We start from the raw sequence: 12,974 nt of genomic DNA on the forward strand, positions 1-12,974 counted from the left end.
TCTCCAGCCTCCTACTCCCTGCCTGCAAGCTCTCTGCCAAAAGCTCGATCTCCCTGCTTGATCCTCCCCTCCTCTGGCCTTGACCTGTCTCCTCTCACTGGCTTCTGAGCTGAGGGAGGAGTCAGGAACTGGCAGGGGAGGTTAGGAGAGGCCAGGCAGGGTGTGCCTGGGATTGAAACCCAACCCTGCCTTGCTATGCTCAGAGACCTCCTACCACAGTGCCCCCTCTGGCTGCCCTAAAATTCAGGACATCACCCACTTCCCAGGTGTGTCTCTATGTTTCAAATCTCATGACCAAGTTCAGAAGGGGATCCTGCTGCCATGAGCAGAGCTCTCCCTGGAGACTAGCACCGCGGGGGGTGCCCCGGAAGGGAGGGGGAAGGGAGGTGCTGGTTTAGGAAAATAACCCTTTGATTGTTATTTTTTTCATTGTCACCCAATTAAAATGACTGGCCCCTCCTGCAGAAGCTGGATCTCTAGCTGCCCTTAGTCCTCAGGCGCCGAACACCTCCCCTGTCTGTCATGGCAGGAGCCTTCTCAGCAAAATATCTGAGCTCTATGTCCACACTCTCCCCTCCACTCGTAGGCTAGGAAAGCATCATTCTGGGTCTGTCTGTATCAAGTGTGCATTAGTCTTTATCACCAGGCCGCTTTCCACCTTGCACAGGTCATGCTTTAATGGGGAAAGGCTCACCTTGCAATTATTAAAGCTTCTTGCACTCATTATGTTCCCATTAGCCAATGAGACAACAGTACTAACAAGGGGTGAGCATGGGTATTTGTATCTGAGTTCTTTACATGCTGCATTAATGGCTCAGGGAGTCATTGAGGGAGATGGGGTTCAAAATAACAAGAGATAATAATACTACCTCAATCTTTTCCTCAGTAGATCTCAAAGTACTTTATAAAGGAGGTCAGTATCATTGACCTCATTTTACACAGGGGGGGGGAAACCGAGGCACAGAGTGGTGATGTGACTTTCCGAAGGCCACCCAGCAAAACAATGGCAGAGCCGGAAATAGAATCCAGTTTGAACCAATAAAGGCACACATTTTTAACAGCAAGAGTAATGAACCAATGGAACAACATACCAAGGGCGAACAGAGCTGGTCGGAAAACTTTTTTCCATTGACACTGAAGTCTTTCACAGAAACATATCAGTGTCAACAAATATTTAGTCGGGAAGATAGCTCAGGTTGGAATTACAGGTCAAAACAAGAGAGAAAGACCCACTCCCGAATAGCCTGGTGCTTAGGGCTCTCACCTGGGATGTGGGAGACCCAAGAACTTGAACTTGGGTGTCCCACATCCAAGCTGAATAATCTAACCACTAGGCTATTGGCGGGTAGAGCTCGCTTTCACTCTCATTTTTGGCAAAACATTTCAAAAGGTCTCAGTTTTGGTGTGCATGAAAACAAATGTCAACACTTCATAATTTTACACAAAATGGAACTGCTGTTTCCCAGCTAGCTCGAGTGGTGGATTCTCCATCACTGGCTGTTTTAAAATCAAGATTGGAGGTTTTTCTAAAATATCTGCTCTAGTTCAAACAGGAATTAATATAGAGAAGGCCCATGGCCTGTGCTATGCAACAAGTCAGTCTATATGATCACAGACATGGTCCCTTCGGTCCGTATACTCTATGAACCCAGGTCTCCAAGGCTCTGTTAACATGCTGCCTTCCTATGAAGCTATGTCCTTCTCCTGGTATTTCATTTCCTGGTTGGTGGAACTATCAGGAGACCAGAATTCATTTTGCTTTGGCTCCAAAAGACCTTACTGGGCAGGGGAGGGGAAAGCTCATGAAAAACATAAGCAAACATGTCTAGATGAGTTTTTCCAGGTTCCTCTGAAACAGCAGGCTTTGCCATCCACTAAATATTTAAAACACTGCACCGAAATGCAGGCACAAACCCTGTTAAAGGGGAATTGTCAATAAAACATTCATTCTGTGGTGGTTTGTTTTTTTTTTAATTACCTCTTGCCTCTGTGTCTTTTCTCCTTAGGTGATGAATACTGAACGCATCTTCACATCTTACTTTCATCTTTTACTTTGCTGTTAAGTCTTTGCACTTTGCTGAGCTTAGCCAACCGAATTTGCTCACTACAAATTTAATGAAAGATGAGAATGTTGCAATGGATTTTCAGAATTCTGCTCTGGAATTTAACAGAGAGCTACTTACTTTCTGCAGTATCATTCAAAAAGCCTATAGAAGGATCCCATTCTGTGTTACATCCTATAGGCTTGTATGTAGAGTCGTTTTTATCAACCTTATGGGTTTTCAAACGTGCCCATCTCCTGTTGAAAGTCTCACTCTTCATCCCCATGAAATTCTGTGGGAAGTCTACAGAAGGGTTAGATTAGCCAGTTCCACCCTACGGTTCTCTGCACTAGTAAGATTCTACTGTTTGAACTGAAATATTTTCAGTGGCACAGTTTTTCCATTGGAAAATGCTACTTTGTTGAAATCAAAATGTTTCATGGGAACTTGTCAATTCTGAGGAAATTTTTGACATAAAAGTTGCAAAATGATTCCAAATGGAGTCTTTTATTTTGTTTTGACATTCTCACTTGGTCTAGTATGTTGTAATATTAATTTTAATATGACACATATTCAATATTTCGTTATAGAATAATGTTTCACCATTGTTGAAATGTTTCATTTTAATGCAGTCATTTCAATGCTTCCAGACTGAAATATTTTGGAATATTCTTTCCATGAAAAAATTGGAGATTTTGACTTTTCATACCAGTGGGGGACAAAAACAAACACCAACCATGTTGGTATTTCCCACGGGATGGAAATTCCATTTTCTGATCAGCTCCCGTCACCAGTGCTCTAGAAGAATGTTAAAATATTACAAAAGCAAACAAACATGACATATCTCTATTAATTTCAATCTTGTGCCCCCACCCCTGCACATGGCCCCATCCCTCCCTTCCCCGCACTGCACACAAACCCTTTTGATTCTGAGATTTTTTTCTAAACAAACAGAGTTTAAAAGTAGATGACTGTGTTCCCCTAAGCACAATTCTGGAATCATGAAGCGCTCACCATTTTAAAAACAATTCTCATAGCTCCCCTTCTTCAATGAGTTTTCAGGAGGGAGAAGATTTTGTTGTTATTTTTGCCCCAAATCCCTACTCTTTCTTCTTTCTAGAACATTTCTCAGTCGTCGTCTCCCCCCCCCCCCCGACTCTTAAGAAAGTACTAGTAGTCCCCCAACATCTGCACCCACACCAGTATCCATGTAGTGTGATTATCTGACCCATACACCACATACATTCAACTAGCAGCAGCTGCCCTGAATAGCAGGGTGGACTGCAGGTCTGGTGTCTTGGCAGAGCAGTGTGGGAGCCCAGGACTGGACTAGCAAGGAGCAGGGACTGTGGATCAGGATTGAGGGGCAGTGGTAGAGCTGCCTGGGGAAAGCCAGGACTGAACCTCAAGACTGAGGTGCTCTGGCAGAGCCGCGTGAGGACTGCAATCACAGGGGGTGCTTCAGGCATTAAGCACATTAGCAGAAGCTTGCACAGTGCCTGCCTGCACAATGAGGTTGGATCCATAGCCTGTTTTCTGGCAGTCAGTGGGAGAATTTCCATTGACTGAATGCCTCAGTCCAGAGCCATTGGTATCTCTCTCATGAGCAGTAACACTCATTCCTAGTAATAGTTTAACAAGTGCAGTTGCAGAGAGGGGGAGGTTCAAAGAGGAGGAGAATGGGGCTGGAGCAAAACGTAAGGGAAGAGGCCAGGTAGGAAGGAAACTCTCTAATTGCAGAGATCTTCAATATCTGCATTGAAAGGAGAAAAAAAAATGCCCCAGAAAACAGACCCCCATCAAATGCCTTTTGCGTGGCTGATTCTTTTACTCTAAAATCCCTGCACTCTAGACAAGAATCATTCCCAGCTCCATGTGCTTTCAGTCAAAAAGGGGCACTGGCTTTTCTGCCTTTCACCTCAGCCCATTAACACAAAAGCAGGTCTTTTTTGTTCCTTTATTACATGTGGCCCAGGCATGGTAAAGCAGCAGCCAGCCAGCCTCAGGCCCGCGAACAGAGAACGGAGTGCCACAATTAGAAAGAGACCTAGCGAGAGGTTACCAATGAAGTGGCAAAGATTCCCCCTCCCCCTTTTTAGTTAAGATTCTCTTTAATCTATAAATATATAGTTGTAGCTGTGGGCAAACCAGAATGTCATTCGCTGTAGCAATCAAAGCCGGTCCTCCTGGAGTCTGATTACCTTCTTCCTACTCTAAGTGACAAAATGATGAAGGTAAATTTGACACTGACATCAAACAGTCCTAAAGGTCTATTATACACCCCGTTGTGTGAAAATACCAGATAGGCCTTCCCCCCCCACCCCGTCCTACCCCAGGTATATACACAGGGGTGTGTGTCTCTCTCTATTAGCCCATATCAAAGAATCAAAAAGCATCTCAGTTAGGATAGCGAAAATGTTTTGAATCCAGAGCTGCAAACACGTGTGGCACGTCTCTATCTCTCTAACCTTTCCAAGCACTGGCAGTCTAAATGCTAAGCTGCTTACATAGGCTATTGGCAATATATCTACAGTATCAGGATCTCTTTCCCTTTTGCTCCCTCCACCAGCCATAACATGGAACCGAGATTCCCCTTGCACGAGTTACCCAGCAAATCTGGTATAGCATACACAGCACATTCCCTGGGTATACACATTGTGAGGCTGGGAATTGGTTCCAATTACAACCTGGCTGGAGCTCTGCTCAGGGTCTCTTCACTCGTTAATTCTGGTGAGTTTATCCAGCAGCAAAAATCCCCGAGCAGTTCTCCCCCAACACAAAGATATTTGTCCGTCCCCCCGCCCCCCCTTCCCCTGTACAAGAACAGCCAAGTCCAGGATCCGGAGAGGGTTGGGAGCTACTGTTGGAAGTTGGAGAAAAGAGGGGTGGTGTTATTCAATAATCAGTACAAGAGGGAGCCAGAGAGGGTTCGACTTGGAAAAACAAATGTAAAGGAAGGAGGAAAAATACCAAGGTTCAAGGGTCTGATGTCTAAGTTCTACAGAAAACAGCCAGCACAGCAGGTGGGGAGGGAGAGTTGGCATTTGGTGTTTGTTTTTTGGTAACTGTCACTCACGGTAGAAAACATATTCGGTGTAAGAGGTCCAGATCTTGTCGTCTGTCTGGTCATGGGCAAAGGCGCAGGTGCCCGTGGAGTTGCACGCCACCATGTGGAAGCCGGCGTCGGCCAGTTTGTCAAAGGCTTGCTCCAGGAAGGTGAATTTGAGGTAGTACCTGGAGGTGTACCTCTCCGGAGGCCGGTCAGGGTCCCTGCTCTCGTTCAAGGTGTCCCCAAAGACTTCTTTGGCCAGCGAGGTCTTGCCGCACACCATGATCCGCGCCACCCTGCGGAACTTGGCATCCGTCTGGCTGTCCCTGCCCAGGGTGTAGGTGCCCCGGTAGCCGATGGTGATGAAACCTGACCTTCGGATGTCTGGGCCAGCGCCACCCCCGCTGGAGGCAAAGGAGCCCGCGGGGGCATTAGTCAGGGCGGCGCTGGCAGAGGCAAGGTTGCGGGCCGTGTCCGCATTGGGAGACAGCTCCTCTGGGTCACTTTGGCACGGGTCATCCCCGATGGAGTTCTGCTTGCTGAGCTTTGGAGACAGCATCTTGACCAGCTCTGGTAGCTTGAAGTACTCGGCTTCCCGCTGCAGGCGGTTCCTCTCCGGGAAGTGCTCGGGTAGCACCAGCTGCTGGTCCCTCATGTAATCCAGGATGTAGCGGAAGAGGAAACCATCTCGGTCCACAAAGAAGCGGCCCTTGCTGTCCCGGGCCAAGGAGTGGATGTTCTTCTGAGTGAACATTTCCCAGAGCAGTGAGCCAGGCACACTGACCAAGGTGGGATGGCGTGTGATGTAGACCTGCCCACCCACATTGAGCTCAATGATCTCTGGGAAAAGGAAGTCATCACTGGGTTTGGCACAGCTCGCATTGTCCACCAAGGCCATGGTGAGCCACCTCCTCCTTCCCACCTGCAAAAGCAAGCAACAGTCCACAGTGATGTTAAACTCACCAGGCAATGCAACACAGTTCTCTTATCAACACCACGGCCTGCAGTCCTCACCCAGCTGAGCTACTTCAATGGGGTAGCTCAGGTGATTAAGCACTGCAGGATCAGGAACATGCTTAAGGTCCTGGCTGCCTGAGACTCCACCTCTCTTCCCTTTGCCTCTGGGACCCTGAGGTCAGCTGGACAATTTACTACAGTACCTGGATCACAGCATCTGGGGCACGATAGGTGGGACATCTTGGCTTCCCTTCCATGGTCTGACAGGTTAGGGAGCCCAACCTGTTGACCTTCAGGACATATTCTAAGTCCGTCTAGTTCCTCCAGCTGTTACCCAAAGGGGTTATTGAGGTTTACTCCATGGGCAGGGAGTTTAGCATTTTTGCTGACATTAGTCAATTAAATTCTGTATTGTTTAAATAACAGGAACAATAGGAGTTGCCACACGCTGCATCTGATCTATGGCCCATCTGGCCCAGCACCAGGCAGTGGAAAATGCCAGCTGCTTCAGAGGAAGCCATGAAACACCTATAAGGGTGCAATAATATACCCATGGGGTAGGGTTCCTCACAGCGCCAGGCAGTGAGTGGTTGGTTTGTGCCCTAACGCAGGAGGGCTGGTGGTGTTCCTTATAGATATTTATCCCAAGCAGTGTAACTGCTGCTGATGTGCCTTGGGCTCGTAGAAATAGCCAGTCCTTTTGGACTCCTCATTCTGCTCTGGGCCCAAAGAGGATGTGATGGAGACATGATGACCAAATTCAGACTGGGTGGAAGATGGCACAACTCCACTGAAGTTCCTGGAGCACTGACTCCCCCCAGCTCTGAATTTAGCCTTAGGAATCTAAACACATTCTAACGCCCAGAACATGCTAAAGCTGTAAAGGTTTAAGTGGATTTCCATATCAAACTGGATGACTTTTTTTTAAAGGTCCTGGCACCAAAACCCAGCATCCAAATACCCTGGAATGTTGAGGGGGGGGGGGTGAAATCTAAGTCTAGACCGAAATTTACCAACAGACCTTAGAGATCTGATGATCAGCTCTGGCTGAACTATACTCATTACATGAGCTTGTGGAGAGCACAACCTTTGTGCCTCTCTATATTCTGGGACTGGCCTTAGGCTCTGCCCAGGCCCTGGGGTAAATTAAGAGGGATGCTCTAACCAATAGCAGCCTATTCATGAGTCCGAAAGAGCCATTGAGGCAGTCAAGAATAGACATAGCTCAGCAGCACTCTAGCAGTGCCTTGCCCTTACTCACACCCCCAACTACAGGGGCTGCGAGGGGGTGTGACAGACAGCTGTCACTCTGGTCTTATGCCACCCATGGAATTACCCTGTGTTGGGTATAATTCCCAGTGGCTACTTCTGCTGTCTGAATGGCTCCAAGAGTGCTACAAAAGGATCATAATGCAATAGACAGTTGGATCTCCCCCTCTCTGAAATGGGCCAAAGAAAACCTCTCGCTCTGTGGGCCCCCTCACTTTGGGAATCCAAATCAAGCTCTGAGATTGGCAGCGTGCTCCAGTCTCTAATTGTTTTCTAATAAAATTATGCCAAAAAATTGTTTAAAGTTCCTTTGGCTCCTCCATAGTGCAGAGCCCAGAGCCACAGCCCTTAGCCTGCTCTCCGACGGGTAAGGGGACCTCTGCAATAACACCTAGCTACGGTGAGAAAGGTGACCAGGTAAAAACAACCGGCTCCCTTTTACTTTCCAGATCTGCGCCCCTCGTGACTTTGAGTGACAGCTGCTGACTTTACTAACACCCACCAAAAGTTACATCCTCTTAGCCTCGCACAGCCGATGGAGCTACGAGAGAGTAAGCAGGAGTCTGCCTCGCATTTCATTCAGCAACAAAAACAAACCCTGCCAGTGGAGTGCCAATTACAGACTCTTTATTACAGGCAATGGCAGCAGCGGCAGAAGGAGCACAGCTGGATTCCTACTGCACAGCTGGAGCTTGCAGCGATGGCATGCCAAAATAATACGCTTTTGATTTGTAAAGTGAGCACATTTGCTATGGAAGTTACAGAGACTTTAGGGGCCAAATCCTGCTCTCAGCCCAATGTAAATCCTGTACACTTGTGAGGCAATGGAGCTCCTCTGCATTAACACGGCTGTGATAGAAAGCAGAGTTTGGCCCTTTTTACAGTCACTTTGCTGATTGCAACCACACTGTAACAGTTTGATCCTAAGCTCCCTGAAGTTAATGGAGCTACACTGATTTACACCAGCTGAGGGTTTGGCCCCCACTGACTTCAATCGGCTTAGGAGCAAGCCTTAAGAGGATGGTTTTCAATTAGAAGCGGTCAGACAAGTACAAAATCCAGAGCATCCCAGCCCCACTCCAGGATCGAGATGTTTGGAAAACAGGGGAAGGGGTTTAAAAAAAAAAAAAAAGCTCCTTTAATCACAAGTGAGAATTCCCTTTAACAGCTGCTTTCCAGCCTAATCAGAAACTCAACCCGCAGGCTTCGAGCCCTGGCCAGGTCACTCCAGTTCCTCTTTTTGCCAAGGAGAGAGGAGAGCATTAGTTAATGCCTTTACTAGTTTGTACAATACATACATGTCCGGAGAGGAACGCATGCACCGCTGGAATCTATGGAATCTTTCCGTTCCCCCATGAGAACACTTCAAAACACTCTTGCCCTGGGGCCTATTCTGCTCGCACTGAACTCAACAGCAAAATCTTCTCCTGAGCAGGATCAGGCCCGCCAGCAGCAATACATAAATAAAGAGTAATAACCACCTGCTTCAAATACTGGTGCTAAGAGCTCTGCTCCAGTGAGGCTGGCTGCGACTCCAGCCCAGTCCAGGCGACCCTGTCCTGAGCCCCACGCTCATCTGCCACAATGGCAGCAGGGAGAGGTGGCGCCCCGGAGAAGATGGGACAACGCTGCTTCAGACAACCAGGCTCTGTTCAGTGGCGGAACGTTTCTCTTTACACTGATGCAAAGTAACTTCGGTGCTGTGGAGCGTGAAAGACCCTGATTAGCGAGGACATGCGGTCCCAGCTCGGGGTCTTTTTATAAAGCGGCTGGCTGCCAGGGCTTTCAATTATTTAATAAGTATTTTTAAGGCGATCAGGCGGCTTACAAATGACCAATTAGGCTAACTGGGGAGCGATTCCCTGCTAAAGCAACACTCTCCCTTTGTTTGTAGGATAGATAGATAGATAGATTAGATAACGTGCTTTGCTTGTGCCGGGGCTTGCCAGAGCTGAACTCCGGCACCTCTGGGCTTGGCAGTTCAGAGCTCGGGCACCTCTGGGCTTGCTGCGTCAGTTATGAAAGTAAAAAAATTGCTTGAGCCCCGGCACCTAATTGCTTGAGCCTGGCACCTCTTTCATTACAAATTAAGCTCGGGATAGCGAGACACTCATGCATTATAAATGACAATATAGAACTTGATCCCCACCTTTCCAGCTGCTCCCTTTCAAAGCGACTGGCCAAGGACCCAGCCAAAGCTGGCAAAGGGCAGAAGCAATGACAATGTCTTCGGGCTCTTTAGTATTTCTCCTGTTACGTGGCTTTCATTCCTCCGGGGACAGACAATCCCTCCTCACCAGTGGGTCCCTCAAGCGAGCCTAGCACGGCAGCCTTGGTCTGCCCTCCAAAAAACGACCATCCATTCCCAGGCGAGAGAGACAAGAGGAAAGACACCCACGCGCACACAAAACTGGCGTGCCGGGGAAAGGGCAACCTGCCGCCTTCAAAACGCTAGCCCCTGGGGGTGCTGTACATCAACATCCACTGGCAGGCTGTCCTGGAAATGAAACCAGCGAGCGCCTTCCTCTCTGACTGCAGCAGCTATTTAGCATTAGGGAAACAATGCACTCAAAAGGGAAGGCAGAGAGATTAGGAGATCAGTTACCTTTTAATCTTTCACTGTAGCCAGTGCAGTATGCCCTCCTAGCGCCTCTGTATTGTGGCTGCCCTCCCCTGCTCCAGCCTCTCTTCCTCCCAGTCCTGCTCTCTCTCTCACACTGCTTACCTTTTTATTGCTGGGAAGCTGAGCGAACCCTCCTCCTCCCCTTTTACGACACACTCGCTTCACTCCCTGCCAGCATATTGCAAGAGCTGCATCCTGTACAGCTAGAGAGAGGGGGAGGAAGGGCAGCACGTGCAGTGTTATTCGCTCTCTTTGCTACTTTTATTCCCGCAGGAATTGGAATGGACAAACTCTTGGCGCTTGGACGGTGCAGGGCCACTGGATTCCAGCAGACCCTTTAGGATGCAGGATTTTCTATTACCGAGCAATTTCGTGTAGCAGGACAATACACAATAGGATAGCCGAGCTTCAGTGGTTACACTCTAGCCCTCACCAGGCAACCCAGGGGAATACAGTCAGGGCCGGCCCCAGGCACCAAGCACCCAAGCTGGTGCTTGGGGCGGCACCTGGAGTGGGGCGGCGGCGCGGCGCTCTGGCCGCCGGGGGGGGGAGAGCCGAGCCCCAGCCGGGGCTCGCCGCCCTCCCCCCAGGGCTCCGGCCGCCCCCCCCCCGGCGGGGGGGGCGGCCGGGGGCTTTTTCGCCTGGGGCGGCGAAAAAGCCAGAGCCGGCCCTGAATACAGTCCCCATTCAGGGCAGATGAGGTTTTTCAGGCACCCCACATCTGTCCCAGGGGACGTGCTGTTGGCAAGAGAAGAAAGGGAAAGGAGGGGTGTTTCTGGCGGTAACTCTCTCCAGGTGGAAGATTTCCATTTACATGTCATGTTGTATTAAAATACTTTGCGCACATACGGCGTGTCTACGGGACATGGGAATAGAATGCACTGGCCCAGTTTCTGAGAGCACTCAGAGACGCACAGCCAATCAGCTTCCCAGCCTGGCTGAAAACGCCCAACCCTATTATATTGCACATAGCTTCAGGCTGTGGAGTTAGCTGCATTTAAATTGTTCCAGGCTAAGAGCTGGGCCACTGTGCAGGATGTTCAGCACCTATACAGGGCCTAGCATCTGAGGATTTCAAAGCCCCTTACAAAGATGGGTATTATTTTGCCCCTTGCCCAGATGAGGAAACTGAGGCCCAGAAAATGTTGGCTCAATCATGAGAATGGCTGAGCACCCTAAACTCAAGCTACCTGGTGCAGTAGATATCACTGTTCCCATTACACTGATAGAGAAACCAAGACACAGTGATGAAATGTTAGACAGAGATACAGAGGCAGAAGCAAAGTCTTTTGACTCTCTATCTCTGTTCAAATCACCTCAGCCCATGCCAATTAAATAAACACTGCAATTCAGCTACTGATGTCTATTGTCTTTATTGAATTCCACAAGAGAAAATTTTTGGTGCTGCAGTTAGAGTCTATTTCCCACAGGCATCTAATACCAATCCTGGTGTGAAAGAATTAGGCCTGTAGTTATTATAGTGGCATATTTGTTAGAGCTGGTACAATAATGTGGGGGAAGTGGGTGACTTGCAAAGAATAAATATACTTTTTAGTTGAATTTTCAAGGTTTTTGTCAAAAGACGGGGGGGGGGGATCACGAGAAAGACATTAAAAATGTCCTGATTAAAAAAAAAATCTTTTAAAATTTGAAAAATGCCAAACCAGCTCTCGTATTTGTGCTTCTCATTTTCCGTAAATACAGATCACATCAATCCAGCCACATAATAATAACTGGACACAGAGCAGAGAGCCTAGGTTAGGCTTTTGGTTTGGCAAAGGCTTGTCCATCAGATTTTGAAACAGCTTGAGATTCAGTTTCTACTTTCTCTAAAGCACCAAAGCTCTGAATTGGGCAGGTCAGTTCTCCACTTCTGGTTTTGCCCATTTCCAGGCAGTAATTTTGGTCAGATGTGCAGTAAGTTTCTCCACCATATGCAATTTTCCCCTGGGAAGATACACTCCAGTGCCAGTAGCTGTGCTGTGTGCATGTGTCCAATGATTGAGCAATGCCATTAATGGGGTCTCTGGCTGTTTCTAAGGGTATGTCTACACTACGAGGGTAGTTCGATTTCACTTAAATCGAATATGTGGAATCGATATTGCAAAGTCGAACGTGTGTGTCCACACTAAGGACAGAAATTCGACTTTGTGAGTCCATACTAACGGGGAAAGCGTCGACATTGGAAGCGGTGCACTGTGGGCAGCTATCCCACAGTTCCTGCAGTCCCTGCTGCCCATTGGAATTCTGGGTCGAGCCGCCAATGCCTTCTGGGTAAAAAAAATGTGTCGAGGGTGCTTTTGGGTAACTGTCGTCATCCAACCGTCACTTCCGCCCTCCCTCCCTGAAAGCGCCGGCGGGAAATCAGTTCGCGCACTTTTCTGGTCAGTGACAGCGCGGACGCCACAGCACTGCGAGCATGGAGCCCGCTGCGACCATCGCTGCAGTTGTGGCCGTTGTCAACACCTCGCAGCTTATCATCCACCTTTACCAGAGGCAGATGCAGATAAATCAGGCGAGGAGGCTACGGCAGCGCGGTGAGGACCTGAAGTCTGAGAGTAGCACAGACCTGTCAGAAACCACGAGACCCAGCGCCGAGGACATCACGGTGGCAATGGGTCATGTGGATGTTGTGGAATGGCGATTCTGGGCCTGGGAAACAAGCACGGACTGGTGGGACCGCATAGTGCTGCAGGTCTGGGATGAATCCCAGTGGCTGCGAAACTTTCGCATGCGGAAGGGGACTTTCCTCGAACTTTGTGAGTTGCTGTCCCCTGCCCTGAAGCGCAATGACACCCGGATGCGAGCAGCCCTGACTGTCCAGAAGCGAGTGGCCATAGCCCTCTGGAAGCTTGCAACGCCGGTCAGCTACCGGTCAGTCGCGAACCACTTTGGTGTGGGCAAATCTACCGTGGGGGTTGTTGTGATGCAAGTAGCCAACGCAATCGTTAAGGTACTGCTCTCAAAGGTAGTGACCCTGGGAAACGCGCAGGTCATCATAGATGGCTTCGCCGCGATGGGATTCCCAAACTGC

The 12,974-nt window shown here is 48.8% G+C and overlaps 1 protein-coding gene across 2 annotated transcripts; it reads right to left on the minus strand.

Moving 5' to 3' along the window:
• Window positions 1–3,985: 3,985 nt before the first annotated feature.
• On the minus strand, window positions 3,986–10,041 carry LOC112104833 (BTB/POZ domain-containing protein KCTD12-like). 2 transcript variants are annotated; one of them, XM_024197396.3, is made up of 2 exons: window positions 9,923–10,041; window positions 3,986–6,013 (listed from the first exon to the last, which is right to left on the minus strand). In XM_024197396.3, the coding sequence occupies exon 2, from the start codon at window positions 5,987–5,989 to the stop codon at window positions 5,111–5,113; it is 879 nt and encodes a 292-aa protein (XP_024053164.1). In that variant the 5' UTR covers window positions 5,990–6,013; window positions 9,923–10,041; the 3' UTR covers window positions 3,986–5,110. The 2 variants fall into 2 exon arrangements, with proteins under 2 accessions (XP_024053164.1, XP_024053173.1); XM_024197405.2 differs by lacking the exon at window positions 9,923–10,041 and adding an exon at window positions 9,467–9,908.
• Between the last annotated feature and the right edge of the window lie 2,933 nt (window positions 10,042–12,974).

Source organism: Terrapene carolina, unplaced genomic scaffold (assembly GCF_002925995.2).
Source record: "Terrapene carolina triunguis isolate 2854851 unplaced genomic scaffold, T_m_triunguis-2.0 Scaffold137, whole genome shotgun sequence".
NCBI classification, from domain to species: Eukaryota; Metazoa; Chordata; order Testudines; family Emydidae; genus Terrapene; species Terrapene triunguis.

What these genes read in the sequence shown, in the direction of transcription:
- LOC112104833 (XM_024197396.3), bottom strand. Translation starts at nt 5,989, where the DNA reads ATGGCCTTGGTGGACAATGCGAGCTGTGCCAAACCCAGTGATGACTTC.